At 36.1% G+C, this 19,381-nt stretch overlaps 1 protein-coding gene across 3 annotated transcripts; it reads right to left on the bottom strand.

Moving 5' to 3' along the window:
* Window positions 1–297: 297 nt before the first annotated feature.
* On the bottom strand, window positions 298–18,487 carry LOC114246255 (uncharacterized). 3 transcript variants are annotated; one of them, XM_089740318.1, is made up of 2 exons: window positions 18,314–18,487; window positions 298–4,622 (listed from the first exon to the last, which is right to left on the bottom strand). In XM_089740318.1, exons 1-2 carry the CDS (start codon window positions 18,366–18,368, stop codon window positions 3,967–3,969), a joined length of 711 nt encoding a protein of 236 aa, XP_089596444.1. In that variant the 5' UTR covers window positions 18,369–18,487; the 3' UTR covers window positions 298–3,966. The 3 variants fall into 3 exon arrangements, with proteins under 3 accessions (XP_089596444.1, XP_028034516.1, XP_028034523.1); XM_028178715.2 differs by lacking the exon at window positions 18,314–18,487 and adding an exon at window positions 7,774–8,284; XM_028178722.2 differs by lacking the exon at window positions 18,314–18,487 and adding an exon at window positions 7,926–8,280.
* Between the last annotated feature and the right edge of the window lie 894 nt (window positions 18,488–19,381).

Here is a 19,381-nt window from a genome sequence, read left to right as displayed (position 1 = left end):
TTTACTGTTAACGAGAGTTGATTCCAGAGCCAGCAGTGGCGTGTGATATGTGGTAAAAAGAGATTATGAACCATTCCTCATATAACCTATGAAACAATAATTCAAACAGTATATAAAACCTAAACAATTTTGGTCTGACAATGGTCGCTCAATTATAATTGTGTGGATACTTTGTGGGTTGTGAGTTGCCTTAATGTTGAATGCTATGGGACTCTGTGTCCTCAGACCGCAGTAAAAAACATTATGACGCTGATACAACATTTTCTGAAATGAACGAGTGTATGAAAATGAAGTAGATAAAAGACAATAAAAACGTTTATTGACAACTAAAATATGACAGCTTAAACATTGCAAAATAAAAACATACGCGAATAAAATCATAGCAGTGCAGCAGTAGACAAACGATTTACGAGTTTTCGAGTCAATGCTGGCACTTGTTTGACAATTAAATGAAAACGTTAACTTGGATAACTAAAACAGACAACTTTTCGTAGTAGCCTCTAATGGTTTTACTTCCAAACAGCAATTATTAGTATAGGTTATAATTACGAATTAACAATACACAACATTGATTTAAAACTTATCCTTCTGACTCACTGAGATCCTTAAGACCTGAAGTACCTACTACTTACCTACATCGAAAAATACGAATGAATATACTCAGACGTCCCCTTATTATAAGATCAAAACATTAAAATTTGATTATAGTATTTTTATATAAAGCATAACACTCCGCTAAGAACATTATTTACTAAACTAAATTAATTATAGTATCATCGAATCTACCTACGATTTATATTCTTAAAAGATTTAATATACACATCGATAATGAGTTGATCTGTGTTTAAAAAAAAACTCTTTTTCCCAATAGTCAATAAGGTGATCTAGGCCTATAAACTTCGCAAATTTGCCGATTTAAATGATAATACTTACTTATAATTTGATGTGTTGCCAAAGTTTGAGATAAAGGGAGCGTTCGCTAAAACACACAGATATATTCAGAAGTGTCATCCAGTTTTCGGCTATCGACGAGCGAGAATAATTGAATGATGAATGAATCATGAACATTACTAGCATAAACGCTAATACGAGTAGACTTAACTTATCTCAAACCCCTATGTACCTATTTTTCTAAAGCTGTGTACAAAATTAAAATGCGATATAAATGCTTCATCATAACAGGAGTATCTTAAAAACGATGAAATCTTTCATGAGCAACATTCATTATTTTACTGAACCAAATTTTATTATTAATTGAGAGCAGTCTATATATTTTTATAATAGTATAAGTAATTATTTAATCACTATTCATACGTTTAAAAAATATGAAACTTATCAGATTGTTTCAAGTAATGAAGTTATTATTATGTATATTATATACATATGTAGTAGATTTAATATGTGGTTAGAATGTTAAATATTATACAATTGGTAAAATTTTGTAAGATAGGACGATACAGGAACTAGTTCGATTGGCCAATCATGTAGGAATGCAATAAGCTTGGCTAATATTGTGCAGTGATTCAAGACTTCGATTCGCTCCGTCAAAAGACGTAACATTTTTGAAGCACTTTGAGCTCGCACTTACACTAGATTTGGTCGTCGGATTGCTTTGAAATTTAAACATTAGAAAAAAAATATTTCCCTTGCAGGCTAGTAATGAGGTGCACCATAAGAGGAGCACCACAACTGCGTAATAGATATGTAAAGTATTTATTCGATTGACCACGTTGAAAAAAGGTGAAAACCCTATTAAACTGAATTTGGAAGTTGAGGGAAAATTGAGTTAAAAAAAAAACGCGTTAAGCGAGTGAAGAGAGCCAGTCGTGTAAACAAGCATAGGTACTTTAACAATCTATTACACTTATCCTAAAACCTACTAGACTTAATTTATACAACTACTATTTACACTCTTACGTTAAATGACGAGCGGTCTTTCATGTTCGTCTGTATGTATGTAGCAGACATCCAGACGAGAACACTGGTGGCAGAATAAAAAAAAATGGAAAACATTTCCGCCAGATATATAGATAGGTAGGTAGACAGTGGCTTTGTTTTTGTGCCTACGACATTGTTGATGTCCATGACCGTTGGTAACCAGCAACTTCCAAGCCAGCCGTATACCTATGAAGGCGGTATAAAAATGATCTGTCTCGAAAAATCGATTCTGGCAACGAAGATCAACTTTAACGTTACCAGACTCCGAACATTGAAAAGTCTATATGTATACTACAATGTTGTTATAAACAATTCTATGTGAACATTACTAAAAAAACAATTCAAAAGAATGAAACGAGTGAGTTTTTTTTCAGACTCTACTTAATTTCATTGTGTTCCGTTGATTATGTAAACTAATATTAATAAAGATTAGTTTTCATTTCCTAATTATATAGCCATTAACTTTGGTTTCCAAATAAAAACTTTAACTTTCGGTCTTTGGATTTTTTGGTATTAGGTCTCCTGTGAAATTTTTATAAAATATTTTTTTGTTGATTGGTATTAAGTAAATAGAACAGCGTCAAACACTCTCAAACTTACTCGACAGCCCGCCAAAAGTAAAATTTATATCTGTAATTTTTATAAAAGTCATTATTTACGTCCTAAATTAGTGGTGATATTTTATTCATTAACGACGTATTTACATATAGTTTTGAAATTTTCTCATATTTTGCAAAAAAACATGAGTTATGTCTTGTATGTAATTCTACGAATTCCGCTTTAGAAGCTCATTCCAGAAGGAGCTTAAAGCACATCTGGACTGGTCTTTATGTAGGATGTAAGGATTTTGCTGGTATGCAGCTCTTATAAGTAAGAGTTAGTATAGAGTTATAAATACACATAGAAATTAACTACCTACATAATCATGTTCCTCATGGTATAGTAAGTCGTATAATAAGTAGGTAGTTATTGTACACCTGAGTTAATTTCAAAGAGATTGAAAAACCTTCATCTAACAGGTATTATGTTCATTTACTAAATATTTGAATAATTACACTTACAGAACTAAATTACTCTTCATCACGAAAATACTATTATATGGAAGTAGTATTTAACAATAATATTCACGAGTTTAAACAAAACGTTTTGGCACTCAGAAATAGAAATAACATAGAAAACAATGTGAAAAGAATGGCCTGCCTGTGAGGCTTATTCCATAAAATGTATTTTAAGTACTTAACTATACCTAGATAATGATATAAAAATGATTATAACATAAGCAACAATTACTTTCCCGATACTAATTAAATAAGAAATCATTAAATGACCATAACAAGTAAAGTCAAGCTCAGCACGTCTTATAGTGCTAAAAGTTTTTTTTTTTTTCGTTTAATATTTTTAGGCGATAAACAAAGAGCCTGCAAGCTTATTCTATGATTAAACAAAAACATAAACTATGTTTAAAAACTATGTATATACAACTATAGGTATAAGTACAAATAGGTATTTACAAAAACAATTAACATTCGTAAAACTCAATGGCACACGTACTGAGTTAAATGATTACAACAAATTATAGAAGAGCAGGAATGACCTCTTCATAATTGGTTCCCAAGCCAATATCGATGAAAATAAAAAAGCAACAAATTACAAAAAATAGGTACAACAAAAGTCCCTACAAACACACCGACGACAGATCGCATTGCGCTGTGCAGTTTATTTGACATCGCTGGGCCAAAAAAAAAATCGCAAGGCAGCAACGTAATCTTAGTCAAATTAACTGTGCAATTCTCAATAGTGCAATGTGATGTGTCGTTCTTACCAAAATCATCTGGTCAGCTACTGGTTAGAAGCCGGGGTCTCTTGAACACACACAATACTTATTAAACACCAATCAAAAACAAACAAGATACTTTAACTTTGGAATGAATCATTCAGTCTCCAAAAACAATAATGATAATAATAATAAGGGATCTGATTAAAATAACACCTATAGGAAATTATAAAAAGTTGCCGAAAAAGTCTGGCTTAAGCAGGCTGCGGTCGCCTTGAGTGCGTCCTCATGTGGCGAGTGATCATGTCGCGGCGGCAAGCAGCGTATGGGCAGGACGGGCACCGGTAGGGCTTTTCTCCTGTGTGTGTGCGCTGGTGGGTTGCGAGGTGATCCGAGCGGGAGAACACCTGACCGCAGGCAGAGCACGAGTACGGCTTGAGGCCGCTGTGCAGACGAGCGTGCCGGGTCAGCATGTCCGAGCGAGCAAACCGTCTCAGGCATACCTCGCATTCATATAGCCGCGCCGCCTCCGGAGTGCGATTCCTGTGTCGAGAAGCAATATGTTTGGCGAGGCGGTCGTGCATGGTGAAGGTTTGGCCGCAAGTTTCGCATGTATACGTTATCTCGGGGGCCGGCGATGGCTGCTCGTGCTTAACCGAGAGATCTAAAGGCTCATCTGCAGGTGGCTTATTGTTTTGGAATGGTGGGTTCAGCGCTGGCCAATGTTGTGTTGGTGGGTACAAATTATTGTTTTGCAACTGCACACTTAGTTTGTCGAGGAGACGCGAGAGACGCTGGCGTTTGTTGAGATTCTGCGTGTTTGGCGGCGAGCCTGCCGCCTGTGCCATGGTACCGACGAACCCGCTGCTGCCTTCTGCGTGTCCCGGTGCCACAAGAGTTTTGGTCCAACCTGAAAAAATTACAATTTTAATCGTTTGTTTTAGAACAGTAAGTACTTTTACCTAGATCTGTAAAACATCACGCTATACTTAATGAATAGTTGAAAGTTAATTTTTAACGACTTTTCAATTAATATTCCGTTTAATACCACGAACTCACTATGTAGTCGTCGTGGCCTAACGGATAAGACGTCCGGTGCATTCGTGTTGAGCGATGCACCGGTGTTCGAATCCCGCAGGCGGGTACCAATTTTTCAAATGAAATACGTACTCAACAAATGTTCACGATTGACTTCCACGGTGAAGGAATAACATCGTGTAATAAAAATGAAACCCGCAAAATTATAATTTGCGTAATTACTGGTGGTAGGACCTCTTGTGAGTCCGCGCGGGTGGGTACCACCACCCTGCCTATTTCTGCCGTGAAGCAGTAATGCGTTTCGGTTTGAAGGGTGGGGCAGCCGTCGTTACTATACTTGAGACCTTAGAACTTGTATCTCAAGGTGGGTGGCGCATTTACGTTGTGGATGTCTATGGGCTCCAGTAACCACTTAACATCAGGTGGGCTGTGAGCTCGTCCACCCATCTAAGCAATAAAAAAAAAAAAAAAAAAAAAAATACTCGTATACTCACTATAAGCGAGACATACGATTTAGCATTTCGCATCACAATTTAGCATGATAATACCTTATTTATTGCTAATATTATTTTAACGAAAGTACTTTTGACAGATTAGAAATTGTTGTTTTAAAAAGTGCGTTTTAAAACGACATTACAAATCCAAAAAAAATTAATTGATTTTCCGAAGTTGTTTGTAAATAGGTCAAGCGTTAATTTATGAATTTTATTAGAACAATACCAGATTGAGATTGTTATTTTTTATTTTTTACGGTTTAAAGCTTTGAAGGCAGGTGATAATAATAAATTGATGCTTATTTAGCGAGATGGCAAGACATACGCAAATATTGATAATACGTTGCATGCACCTTTGACGCATCTGTCCGTAGGCCGTGGCCCGTAAACCTTATCCTTGCCTTCTTATTGGCGAGCTGATGAAGATTGTAAACCAATAGCTGTGTGTCAGTGTACTACAATAAGGATGCCAAGAATCAACACAAAGGATAAATAAGCATCGTAATTTTTTTTTGGCAATGTGTTCATGGTTCTATGTAAAATGGACGTAATTTTAAAGGCGTAACTTCTGCTTGTTATAAGCTTAGGGGACGAACGAGTTTCATTTTAACTAAACACATGATAGTACGGTCTATCTACAATATTGTGTGTGTATTTTTTGGTTAGTTTAGTTGCTTTTCAAATTTGATTCGAACGGTGTATCGAGATCCCTTTGTTACAAAGAGAATTTAAAAAGTGTATTTGCCTAATTGTGTAATTATGTACACTAAGGTTAAAATTTTATAATTAAGGAATATTTTCTAAAAGTAACGAACGGACCTTAAAATACAATTTAAGATATATCTAATTAACCTAATGAACTGAACTATACCTGATCTGAACTCTCAATAGTTTGCATTTATTTTGCAATGAAGTCATTTGATTTGTTATCCTTTTTTGGAATGGCGTTCACAAATATTTAGTATAGTAATGATTTTAAGCTAATATAATCTTTCCAGGATGTTATTAAGCAGGTTCACAGTTCAAGAACACCTTATTTTTAATTTATATTTACTTAAATAATACTTTTGTACTATAAAATTTAAATACAAACACTTTAGAAGTAAATGTCTACTTACTTATTCGAGCACAATTGCCCTTAATCAATACAAACATAATTTACAAGTACATTATCTAATAGTAGATAAATTAAATAAGCACAAATAATTTGTACACAACTTAACAGCGTGGCGGCGTGATACTCAAAGTATTTATTTCGAAATAAAGATACTTTTTTATTGCTTATATGGGTGAACGAGCTCACAGCCCACCTGGTGTTAAGTGGTTACTGGAGCCCATAGATATCTACAACGTAAATGTGCCACCCACCTTGAGATATAAGTTCTAAGGTCTCAGTATAGTTACAACGGCTTCCACCCTTCAAACCGAAACGCATTACTGCTTCACGTCTGAAATAGGCAGGGCGGTGTACCTTCCCGTGCGGACTCAAGAGATCCTACCACCAAGACTGTCAAATAAATCACTCAAAACTCGGCAGTCAGTAATCGATCCCAAAAAAAAACATCCTGTCTATTTCTAGGGCGAACTTCTAGATCTAATTCGTATGGTGTGACAGCAGATATTGAGATTTCAATCTTGTGCCCCAAAATGGGTGGGTTCAGTCTGTCTAGAACTGTATATAAAAAACTTTAATTTGCGTTATGCCCTAAAAATAATTAATTACAAATCGCTTAAGTTCATTCTTCCTATATATGTAAATGAATAAAATCGTGTAGATGCTTTACGAAGTTGTACGCAAATATTTATTACATTTATAGTGCATTGTGAACGCGACAGACGGTAACGAGTGTAACAGAAATAGTTGGCGGTTTATTTGCTTCCATTTTCGCAACGACGTTAATTTCGTTTTGTTTCTATGGTTCTCTCAAGACGAAAATAAGTTCAATGTCAGTATTTACCTAACGCATAGGTGTTTTTGTTTAAATTAGATACAATTATTAGTTAATAGTAATTGTGTGTTGCTAATTTCAATCCTGAGAGCATCTTAGTCGTGGTCCCCAAAGAGACACTGAATTTACTCTCGAACTCTACCTGAGAACCAATGTTCTTCTAGACTTTTGGAGATGTTAGCAACGGGAGAAAGTGTACGAAGGAGATAACGAAAACTAACTCTGACTAAGTGGGTCCAAAGATTGTTCAGCAGAATAACTATTGGTGTTCAGGCCCAACTTCTGATGAATATGAACAGTTGTTATTCACTATTGTCCATTGCAATGGATGTAAAGAGTGCTTACATATATACGTTGAAAAGTGTTGTATATATTTCAGTACATGTGTTGTTACAACGATTGTAAATAATACAGGCTCGTTTGATTGCCGATTAATTAAAAAATGAGGTAAATTATGATGAGTAGTTCGAGTTTTATCAGGGCTCGTTGGCCCAATGACGAAGCGATTTAACGATAACTAACAATTGGTAGCGACACAAAGATATAACATTATGATTTTCTTATAACTACGACCCCCGACCTCATCACTGGATCCGTCACTGTCGACTGACAACTCCGCGCCGTTCGGGCAGGCCGAGTCTTAGTTTTTTCGTCGCGATCTAAACAGTTATTAATATGCGCATGTCAACAACGCGCCGATGGACACTAGCCGTAGAACACATATGTACGTACATGATTCACGTCGCGAATGCAGTTTCCAATTGCGGGAATCGGATGCATTTGTCCGTAATGTCCATTGCGATCACGAAACACTTTCGTATGTTTGTTGATGCACTGTTTAGTTGTGGAGTCTAGGTGCGTGTGGTGAACGGTAGGTAAGGTCGGCAGGTCGGCGTGCGACCGGTCCCGCCGGCACCGCGCCCCTCTCCGCACATCGGGCGCTCGGGTACCGTGCGCAGGCGCTACGCACGTCGCGACTCGCAGCTCGCACTCGACTGACTGACTCTAGCGAGACACAGCAACGGGGAGACATTGACAGTCAGTGACTGACAGCTCCCGCGCCGCCCTCACACACCTGCTTCATGCTAGTACGGTATCCCCGCACAGCACGTACTTACCTACTTACTACCAAACTATAGTCGAAGCGTTTGTATACTTTATGATACTGTATTTAACCCATAGGCACAGCCCACTGAGTTTCTCGCCGGATCTTCTCAGTGGGTCACGTTTCCGATCCGGTGGTAGATTCTGCGAAGCACTGCTTTTGCTAGGGCCAGTATTAGCAACACTCCCGGTTTGAGCCCTGTGAGCTCACCTACACGTTAGGGCGAAGCTGAAATAGCCTCTCAAGGCTATCAACATATGAAGGCAAAAAAATATATACTATAATTAGACCAGCACTGGACAGTTATTAAAATATGTAGTTTGTTTACAATAGACTATCTATTCGGTATTCGATGATTAAGCCCATCCAAACCTCAAAGTGAATAACACCGTCCATCTAGAAAAACGAGATTGAAGTCTTCAGCTGTCTTATCTTTTTAACCGAAAATGATTTTGGCATTTTGAATACTCATGATGGTGGTATGGATTCTTTTTTTATTGTTGCATTGATTGGTGGACGAGGTCACAGCCCAGGTGGTCACTGAAGCCCATAGACATCTAAAACGTAAATGCCGCCACCCACCTTGAGATATGAGTTCTAAGGTCTCAGTATAGTTACAACAGCTACCCCACCCTTCAAACCGAAACGCATTACTGATTCACGGTAGATATAGGCCGGGGGGTAGTTCCTACCCGTGCGGACTCACAAGACGTTTTACCACCAGTAATTACGCAATTATAATTTTGCTGGTTTGATTTTTATTACACAGTGTTATTCCTTCACCGTGGAAGTCAATCGTGAACATTTGTTAAGTAGGTACGTATTTCATTAGAAAAATTGGTACCTGCCAGCTGGATCCAAAACCATTGCATCGCAAGATAAAAATGTACCGGACGCCTTACCTTTTGGGCGACGACGATTTACAGAGCAGACACTAACTATCGACGTATAGGATGTTAGTAATCAACTTTAAATACGTTAAGAGCGCTATTACCAAAATTTCTTTACCGCGTTTTTCATTTTATCCTGTTGGATATCGTTCTTGAACACAGTTTATAATACAAACTTTGAATCACAAATTAAAAATTAAAAAGTAAATAACAAAATAGATACTTTCCGCGGGATCTAACCACAGTCCAACTGCATGACAATACGAGTATTTCCGGAATAAATGTATTCATTAAAATAATCTATAAATTTTCTTCTTATTCTGAATTTTAGGATAATATTCGCAGCACTGCACTGCACGCTAAACATGGATACCGCGTAAGTAATTTACGAACTTATGACCCTAGGTTTACTCTTATCACGCAGCGTTGTAAATTGAGCTCCAAATTTCACTGGAATTGTTTTCATTCTTATAATCGCTTAAGTATTGAAACTGTGAACACAGCAAAGGCCCCACACCTGAATTTGCTTGTAAAACAAGAGATTGTGACACTAAGTTCGTCCCTGTATTTTATTGAAGTTAGAATATTTTTTTAAATATGCGAATAGGGTATGCAACTCTCGATTAGAAGAGAGTGAGAACGAGGATCGACGGCTCTAAAACTTTAAAAATCTGAGATAAATTTGGGGCAACCAATTAAAAATGACTTTGTCGCCAACGGAGTATGTATATGAATTGTAAGCTGAATTGTATATCATAACTAAATCACCCATACCGGACAATGGGCAGTAGTATGCCGTCCTCGCATATAGGGTAGGCGTTGCACTATATTCAGTCTTCGGCCTCATGTTTCTATGACGGTACACGTTACTGTGTCTATATATTCCAGTCGGTGGCTATACAACTCAAGGCGAACCATAATCTCTCGACTACCCACCTGTCTAGTCCAATAAAAACAAGGCATCGACAGACCAGAGTAAAAGTACATAAAACCTACTTAGCTTTGAGTCGAGCACATTCGATATTTTACAGCTAACATTTTTCGAATGGAAATAGCTCTTTCGGCTCGCTGTTCGATTCTCTGAAAGGATTTGAACAGATTATGTCCTGCACGACCGTTTCTGTTTCTTTATTCGTATGCAGCCTAGGAATAATTTAAATTTTATTTGTAATCACTTTGCGTACAGGCATTTGTGATATTGCTGTCGACTTAATAAAAAAGTGCATCTATACATATAAATAAAATTGGAGTGTCTGTTTGTAATATTGAAATAACCGCATTTTACTACATGCATATGAATATATATACGGTACATACACCAAAATAACATTTATTACAATTTTTGTCTGTCTGTCTGTTTGTCTGTTTGTTCCGGCTAATTTCTGGAACGTCTGGACCGATTTTGACGTGACTTTCACTGTCAGGTAGCTGATGATATAAAGAGTAACTTAGGCTACTTTTTTAGACTAGCTTCACCCCGCGGCGTCACCCGCGATAGGATAATAACCGCGGGTAACATCGCGGGACTCAGCTATCAATAATAAAATTTAATGTTTCTGAAGCGAAGCGAAGGCGGGTCGCTAGTATCAAATACAACTAAAGTACGTTCCAAATGTCAACAATAAAATATACAACATATTATATTCTTAATAAAGTAAAACTTGGAATGAACACGGCCACTTAAATACAGGTAACAATGTAATCAAGATTTTGTAGATTTGGAGTATACCTCGAAAAACCCTTTACGAAGCATCAGTCTCCTCATGAAGTCGACTGTCCGTAAATCGTTATACTATTGTTGTTTGTACATAGACGTACACATCGTTAGCAATTCGATTTGTATACGGCAAATAAATTTACAATTTCTTACACCATTACATTGTTTGACAAAACGATAAATACGCTTTTACGATAAATTGGGGCTTCGATTTCATGACTCAGGTTGGGTGGCGATATTGTAACCAGCATACTGCTTAATGGTGCTAGGTAGTAATGTATATGTGATGGACGGCAGCGTTGAAAGTGTGATGCCCATGAGCTCCAGTAGCAGCGGCACCATATATTTTTGTTTTCTTTTGATTTTTAGAAAGAAGCGTGACCTAGTCTAAGAAAATAAAAAAAACTGGTATTATTGGAGCCTACAGAAATCAACTTCGTAAATAACGCTACCAGCCTTAAGACATGATTCAATATTACAACGGCTGCCCCACCCTTCAAACCGGAACGTATTACTACTTCGCGACAATTTTTTTTATTGTTTAGATAGTGGACGAGGTCAGAGCCCACCTGGTGTTAAGGAGTAACTGGAGTCCATAGACATCTACAAAGTAAATGCGTCATCCATCTTGAGATATAAGTTCTAAGGTCTCAGTATAGTTACAACGGCTACCCCACTCTTTAAGCCGAAACGCATTACTGCTTCACGGCAGACATAGGCAGGGTGGTGGTACCTACCATACGACACGTCATAAGGCACGAACAAGAGCTATGTACTTATTTCATAAGAAAAATTGGTATCCCTGGCGGGATTCGAACACCGGCTAGTTCGTATCGCTCTTTCTCTGAATGGGCTAAAAATACGATTACTCGTGTAAAAGCGTAAAAAACTGTCATACTACAATAATACCTACTTTTGTTAACAAAACAAGACATAGCCAGCTGTGTTTTACTATAACAATAATCATGATTCAGAAATAAATAAATGTTAAGCCAACCACTCTGTGCAACTCACTCATTTCGTGTTTTCATTTTGTAAATTTCTATATCGAACGGTCCATTATTGTGCATAATGCAATTTCAATATCAGAAACGTTTCCTACAAAATCTCTTGGACCTACCAATGAACACGTTTCATTGATATTGCACTTTTCAGGAGCTGTGCATCTCTAAGATACCGTTTGTTTTCATTTATTAACGCAAATGCATAAGTAAATTTATTGTTCTTCCATTAGCGCGGACCTTCCTACTTGTTTTCGTTGGGCAAAATTAAAACTGCAAAGTTGAGTATAAAAAAATATAGTTTCCACGTGAGCAGCCGAATTATTATGAATTAAAAAACAATACAGATGAAATTCTTAGCTCTGTGTTTGCTAGGTTTTAATTGGATCGAAGAATAACTGTCTACGTCCATGAAGATCGAAGGGGATGTGCTTAATCTAAGGGACCGTTGGTTTAATACTGTTGATGCAAAAAGACCAAGAGACGCAGAACTTTACGTGATATGACACTTTCCGAAGATACCTCCTTTTTTTTTTGTCAGGAGGAAATCGCCGGACTTCCGCCCTTCACTGGGGATGGAGGGCGGGGCATGTCGGAGTCGAACCGACTAAAACCTCCTGTCTCTCAACAACCAACGTCCAAACCTCGCATGAGACAAAACTCATGAAAAGGCAAAGATACCTCCTTAACTCGAAACTATTCCTTTTCAACACTTGTAGACCAAATCAAAAGCCCGTTTTGGTTGGCGCGGCCGTCCTGCCTAATTTAACCACAAAGCAGTCAACTACTCCGGTGCGACGGATTTTTTATTTTTTCATGGCTTAGATGGTTGGACGAGCTCACAGCCCATCTGGTGTTAAGTGGTTACTGGAGCCCGGAAGACATCCACAACGTAAAGACGTAAATGCACCACCCATCTTGAGATATAAGTTCTAAGGTCTCAAGTATAGTTACAACGGCTGTCCCACCCTTCAAGCCGAAACGCATACTGCTTCACGGCAAAAATAGATAGGGTGGTGGTAATCACCGGCGCGGACTCAAAAGAGGTCCTACCACCAGTAAAATAGTCATAAATCCAATGTAATCGGAACTTCCACTACATGCTCAAGAGGGGGGAGGGACAGATGCAATCACGTGTGGTGTTTTGTGATAGCTGAAAAAGCCGCGCACTTATCTGCAGGTCTAGACTAAAAATGCTGAATTCTCAATCTAACAGAGACACAGATCGAAAAATCAAATTTAACTAACTATTACTGAGAATGCGCAAATACTTACCTCGTTATATCTAATAATTATATCCCTACATATACTTAGTACAATAACTATAACATTATAATTAAATGTTCCACTTCATATTTAAGTGAACTAAATCGAAATCCTTTATTGATTATTCGACTGGATTTTGTATTCATTTGCTCGGACGCTGTGATTGATTCAGTCATAATCAGCTTCTATTCGAAATAGGATATTAATTACTAATATATCCTGTGGATTAAATTTCCACCGTTATCTGAATTTCACACTCCGGGTAACCATTATCAGTGGTATTCGTTCAAACATCACATTTCAATATATTTTATAATTTTATCTCTTGTTTTGTTGAGTAAAAAAAAACGAAAAAAATTACTAGTATAAAATCATGTAAAGTCTATTTATATAATAATAATTTTGGAAATACAAAATGTAACTGGTAAATCTCAAGATTCTCAAGCTCTTTCTTAATAAGATAGAAACAGCCTTTGTTCTAAAATGTTCAAGCGGATGATGAAAGAATTTAAAAAGACATTTAAAGTGACTTTTGTGCAATGCAAGATTCTCACTCCTGTTGCCTAATACAATTTCTGTTTTAGTTATATAAATACTAGTGGATCGCCGGTACCTAGTAGAAATTCGACTATAATTAATTAAAATTTTAAGTTTGTACACTATTATGATTCTATTGTCAAAGATTATTTATTACACTTCTATAATCACAGATTTCGCCAAGACTACACTTTAGGCAAATATTAATGAAGACAAACAATATTTAATCTATTCTCAATTTGACTGCAGATTATAAGCAATAACAAAAGTTTGACAATATACAAACAATATGGACGCGTGTGTGTGTCAAATACATGGTAGTGTGTGTAATGTTTTTTTTATTGATTTAATGCATTTTTTTGGGCATAATTTAAAAAAATATTAACATTCTGCACTCCTTCTCTATATTCTCTATAAGTGTAGGAAAAAAAAAGTGTAGGAAATTTCATACTCCTCCGTCTGCGCAATTTTTGTAAAAAGGGATACAAAGTTTTTCCTTCACGTATTAATTTAAAGATAAGAAAAGTTTGACAATAAACAAATAGTATGCATGTGTGTGTGTCAAATACATGGTAGTGTGTGTAATGTTTTTTTTATTGGCTTAATTTATTTTTTATTCATAATTTTAAAAAAAATATTAACATTCTGCCATCCTTCTCTTTATTCTCTACTAGCGACCCGCTCTCGCTTCGCTTCGGAAACATTAAATTTTATTATTGATAGCGACCCGCCCTTGCTTCGCTTCGGAAACATTAAATTTTACTATTGATTGCTGAGTCTCGCGATGTTACCCGCGGTTATTGTCGTACCGCGGGTAAGGCAGTGGGGCGAAGCTAGTCTAAAAAAGTAGCCTAAGATACTCCTTATATCATCAGCTACCCACCAGTGAAAGTCCCGTCAAAATCGGTCCAGCCGTTCCAGAGGTTAGCCGGAACAAACAAACAGACAGGCAGACAGACAGACAAAAATTATAAAAAATGTTATTTTGGTGTATGTACCGTATACATATTCATATTATGCATTTAGTTAAAAGCGGTTATTTCAATATTACAAACAGACACTCCAATTTTATTTATATGTATAATTAATATACAAACAATATGGCTGCGTGTGTGTGTCAAATACATGGTAGTGTGTGTAATGTTTTTTTTTTATTGATTTAATGTATTTTTTTGGCATAATTTTAAAAAATATTAACATTCTGCACTCCTTCTCTATATTCTCATTAAGTGAAGAAAATTACATACTCCTTCATCGGTGCAATTTTCGTAAAAAGGGGTACAAAGTTTTTGCTTTACGTATTAATATAAGTATAGATAGATGCTTTTAAAGAAACTTATATTGATATCCATATTAATATATAAATCTACAGTGGTTTTTAAGGATGTTCCGTTATAAGTACTGAACCATGCATCCGATTGACTTGAAACTTGGTATCCATGTAGAAAATACATGTACTTAATGGATAGGCTAATATTTATGAGTGGTCTCCCTAATAATAATGACAATAAATAATAATGTTGATTTTAAATGACCAGCGAAGCGGGCGAGTATGGCTAGTCTGAATCTAAAATTATTGTTTTGTGTCTGATTTATAATTTATTAGCCGAAAAGAGTAAACGGCTCAACTAGACACAGGCGGTTACCAGACGAACCCTCAGTTTTCTAGTGTTAACGAGTTCATTTACTGGTGGTAGGAACTCTTGGGAATCCGCACGTGTAGGTACCACCACCCCGCCTATTTCCGCCGTGAAGCAGTAACGCGTTTCAGTTGAAGGGTGGGGTAGCCGTTGTAATTATACTGAGATCTTAGAACTTATATCTCGAGGTGGGTGGCGCATTTACGTTGTATATGTCTATGGGCTCCAGTAACCACTTAACACCATGTGGGCTGTGAGCTCATCCATCCATCTAAGCAATAAAAAAAAAAAGATTAATAGGTCAAACATAGACCTACTACTTTGTCACGCTATATTGTCGAAGTCTTTAAACTAACTTACACTTAAACTGAAATCTACCCTGCGCGATATTAACAGAGTTAAACGGTACTAATTCGTATCGTAGAGCGATAAGTAAATATGAACATTTGTTCTAAAGTAATAACATCATTTGGAAATGTCATACACAACCAAAAACGTTTGCCTGGATTCTCGACAACTTTTCTATAAGTCATGAAACTTATGTGCATAAGATAGTAAATATTAAAAATTAATAGAAGAAAAGAGTAGGTTCATAAAAGTGAAGAGAGTAAAAATTTTGATGGTCAGAGTTGAAGATCTAAGTACCTAATTTAAGTACTCATCATAGTCCTGTTTCAGTAGCAATTATTGTAGTACGAAACAATTTACACTGGAAAACAAAAAAATAGCATAATTATTTTAGTCACAAACTAATAATCTATATATATATATATATATATAAATCAATTGCTGTTCGTTAGTCTCGCTAAAACTCGAGAACGGCTGAACCGATTTGGCTAATTTTGGTCTTGAATTATTTGTGGAAGTCCAGAAAAGGTTTAAAAGGTTAAATAAATATGAAAATGCTCGGAATTAAATAGAAATAACAATTTTGTTTTACCTTTGATGTGTCCCCCGTCGGACGTATTCCTTTTGTTTGTTTTAAGTTTATTTTATACAAAAGTTTAGGTCTTTTATTTATCGATTGAGGTACTACGAAGTCTGCCGGGTCAGCTAGTCCTGTATAAAATATCCTAACGATATTTTTAAGTATACAATACTACATTGTGTTTTTTATCATTTGCGAAATAGGCATACTAGTTCTCGGGTCACATGGTCATTACGCAATCACTGGACCCTGTAGACACAACAACGTAAGCTACATATAAAATATGCTCTCGCCCATTTTGACATCGGATTAAAGTATCAATACCATGAGAAGAGAATCTTATCAGTAAAACCGCTAATAGTGCTTAGGTTATTTTGATATTAAAGTATTTTATAAATACGTAATTTTATCTTATATCTATAGAAGAAAATCAACGAAGAAATGAAATTTTAAGAAGTTTTTTACGAGAAAATATTAATAAAATGCCACTGTAATATTGTATTTATTATTATTTAGTTGGGTCGACGAGCTACAGCCCTCCTGGTGTTTACTGGTTACTGGAGCCCGTAGACATCAACAAGGTAAATGCGCCACCCACCTTGAGATATAAGTTCTAAGGTCTCAAGTATAGTTACAACGGCTGTCCCACCTTTCAAACCGAAACGCATTGCTGCTTCACGGCAGAAATAGGCAGGGTGGTGGTACGCGCGGATTCACAAGAGGTCCTGCCACCAGTTTCTTTAAGCATTTAACATAGGCTAACTCTCGGTCTGCATAGCGTGATAATTTAGAAAAAAATCATAACGGAATTAGGCTCGCCTTTATACTTCCGTTTAATGTATCATTTACTGGGAAATTTTTTTTATCGAAAAATCACAACAGAGGCCAGAAAAATAATAATTAAATTCGCTTAACTAACCGAATTACTTGACGTTTATCTAGTATGTGATTTTATATCAAAAAACTAAGGTTTTCGTTGGAGTCCATAAACATCACTACATGATATAGGCGCAAATCTTATTTAATACAACATAATGCTTAAGTCTCAATTGTAACGCATACGTTGTGATTCTTACTTTATTTACACAAAATAAATAACAATTTTCAAATTTTTCTTAAAATTCATACTTGAATTTTATGTTGTTGACAATTGCTTTTTGTTTTTACCTGTTTTTGAGGTAACATTTTTAGCAAATACCTGACCTGTGCCCGTTTATAAATGTTTCATATTAGTGTTCACCTTCTAGGTACAATTATTTTAACAGATAAACGATTGTTTGTTAAACTTTATTAAATACTAGCGACCCGCCCTCGCTTCGCTTCGGAAACATTAAAACACACATGAAACAAAAAAAAAAAAAAATTTTAAAAAAAAGTAGCCTATGTTCATCAGGGATAATGTCGGCTTCTAATGGAAAAATAATTTTTCAAATCGGTCCAGTAGTTTCGGAGCCTATTCGAAACAAACAAACAAACAAATCTTTCCTCTTTATAATATTAGTATAGAAGTATAGATAAGATAGTATGATGAACGCTAAGCAAAACACAGCCTGTGATTAGTAGTTAGAGTAAGAATACTTGCTATAAATTCTAGATAAAGTTCATTCCTGATTAATTTTGTGTTTACAGGTTATACAGTTAATTGGACTTCAAAACTCAGAAACTTAGGTGAAAAACACAAACTTTTTTTCTTTTAATTAACAATATTGTTACATTGCCGTGTCAAAGGAACATTACCCAACTAACAGTTTGTTTCAGAAAGGTTGATAGAATCGTACTCTAAAACAAAATAATTATTACAGAAAACATATTATAAAAATAACTATTCATTTTCATTTCTGGTTACTAATCTCGCACCAAAATATCACTTAAACATAGCAGAAACAAACTTTCACAGGAACGTGGAACTCTCAAACATAGATATACTTGTATATAAATCAGAACTAAATAGTTTAGATTCGCTTTTGAACAGGAATACATAAAATGATAAGTACGTTACATATTCTTCGGTTTTAAAAATCAGTTCGTATACATACTTGGGATATTCATGATGGGAATGTGCCTTTTTCGCGTATTGATTAACGTGTTCATTATAATTATGTTTAATTGATTTAAGATTAACTATCACAAAAAGTCACTGCACACGTACGAAATCACTTAAGAAGAGCGGAGCGTGCAATGGACCGCTTGGCACGGCAGCCGTAGCTACTCTGTTCGAGGGACGCGGCCCACACGAAGTCAAGAATCACATTGTCTTGAAAGAAAAGATGAAAGAAAAGTGGCATCTCGCAGTGGAAGGGAGTCACTATTGGGGTTGAAAAATAATAGTGGTTATTGTGTAAGCCGAAGGGTCAAATTGGCAGATGCTACGACTGTGTGGGAAAGGCGGGCGTGTATGAGCTCCACGATGACTACGGCTCGATATGCAGTGGGTGGCTGAGAAAAACATAATCCGTATTGTGCGTTGATTTAATAAGATGCAGTTCTTTGAAAATGTTTCCGTGCCGACTAATTATGGCTATAAATGTTAAAAATAAGTTTGGAAAAGTTTTTTTGATAAATTAATTAATTATCTTTTCATTTTTATAGACATCAAATAGAATACGAACGCAAAAGTATTTATTTAAAACTATATAAATATCTAAACTAAATAACTATATAAATATATAAAACCTAAGTTAAAAAAATCAGGTATGTTGTTTTGAATACGCTTCTCTGCCGATCCTTTTATTTTATTTTAGTATGAAACTGTATGAAATGTAACTGCATAGGACTGAACTTTATCAAATGCCTTCTTAATTACACTGGCCCTAACATCTTTCCTATTATTACAAACTAATATTGACTCTTTTAATACTGGTTGTAAAGAATCCCCCTGACCATTATTAACACATAGTCAGAGGGATTCCTTAGGAGGACCTCTTGTGAGTCCGCACGGATATGTACCACCGCCCTTCATATTTCTGCCGTGAAGCAGTAATGCGTTTCGGTTTGAAGAGCGAGGCAGCCGTTGTAACTATACTGAGACCTTAGAACTTATATCTCGAGGTGGGTGGCGCATTTACGTTGTAGATGTCTATGGGCTCCATTAACCATTTAACAAC

Source organism: Bombyx mandarina, chromosome 01 (assembly GCF_030267445.1).
Source record: "Bombyx mandarina strain Sakado chromosome 01, ASM3026744v2".
Lineage (NCBI taxonomy): Eukaryota > Metazoa > Arthropoda > Insecta > Lepidoptera > Bombycidae > Bombyx > Bombyx mandarina.
Note: the sequence above shows the minus strand (reverse complement) of the source record. Positions and strands in the feature narration are given on the sequence as shown.

Coding starts and splice junctions, on each gene's coding strand:
- LOC114246255 (XM_089740318.1), bottom strand. CDS start 18,368: ATGAACACGTTAATCAATACGCGAAAAAGGCACATTCCCATCATGAAT. Junction 4,623..18,313: donor TCCCATCATGAATATCCCAA/GTATGTATACGA, acceptor TAATTTTTTCAG/GTTGGACCAAAACTCTTGTG.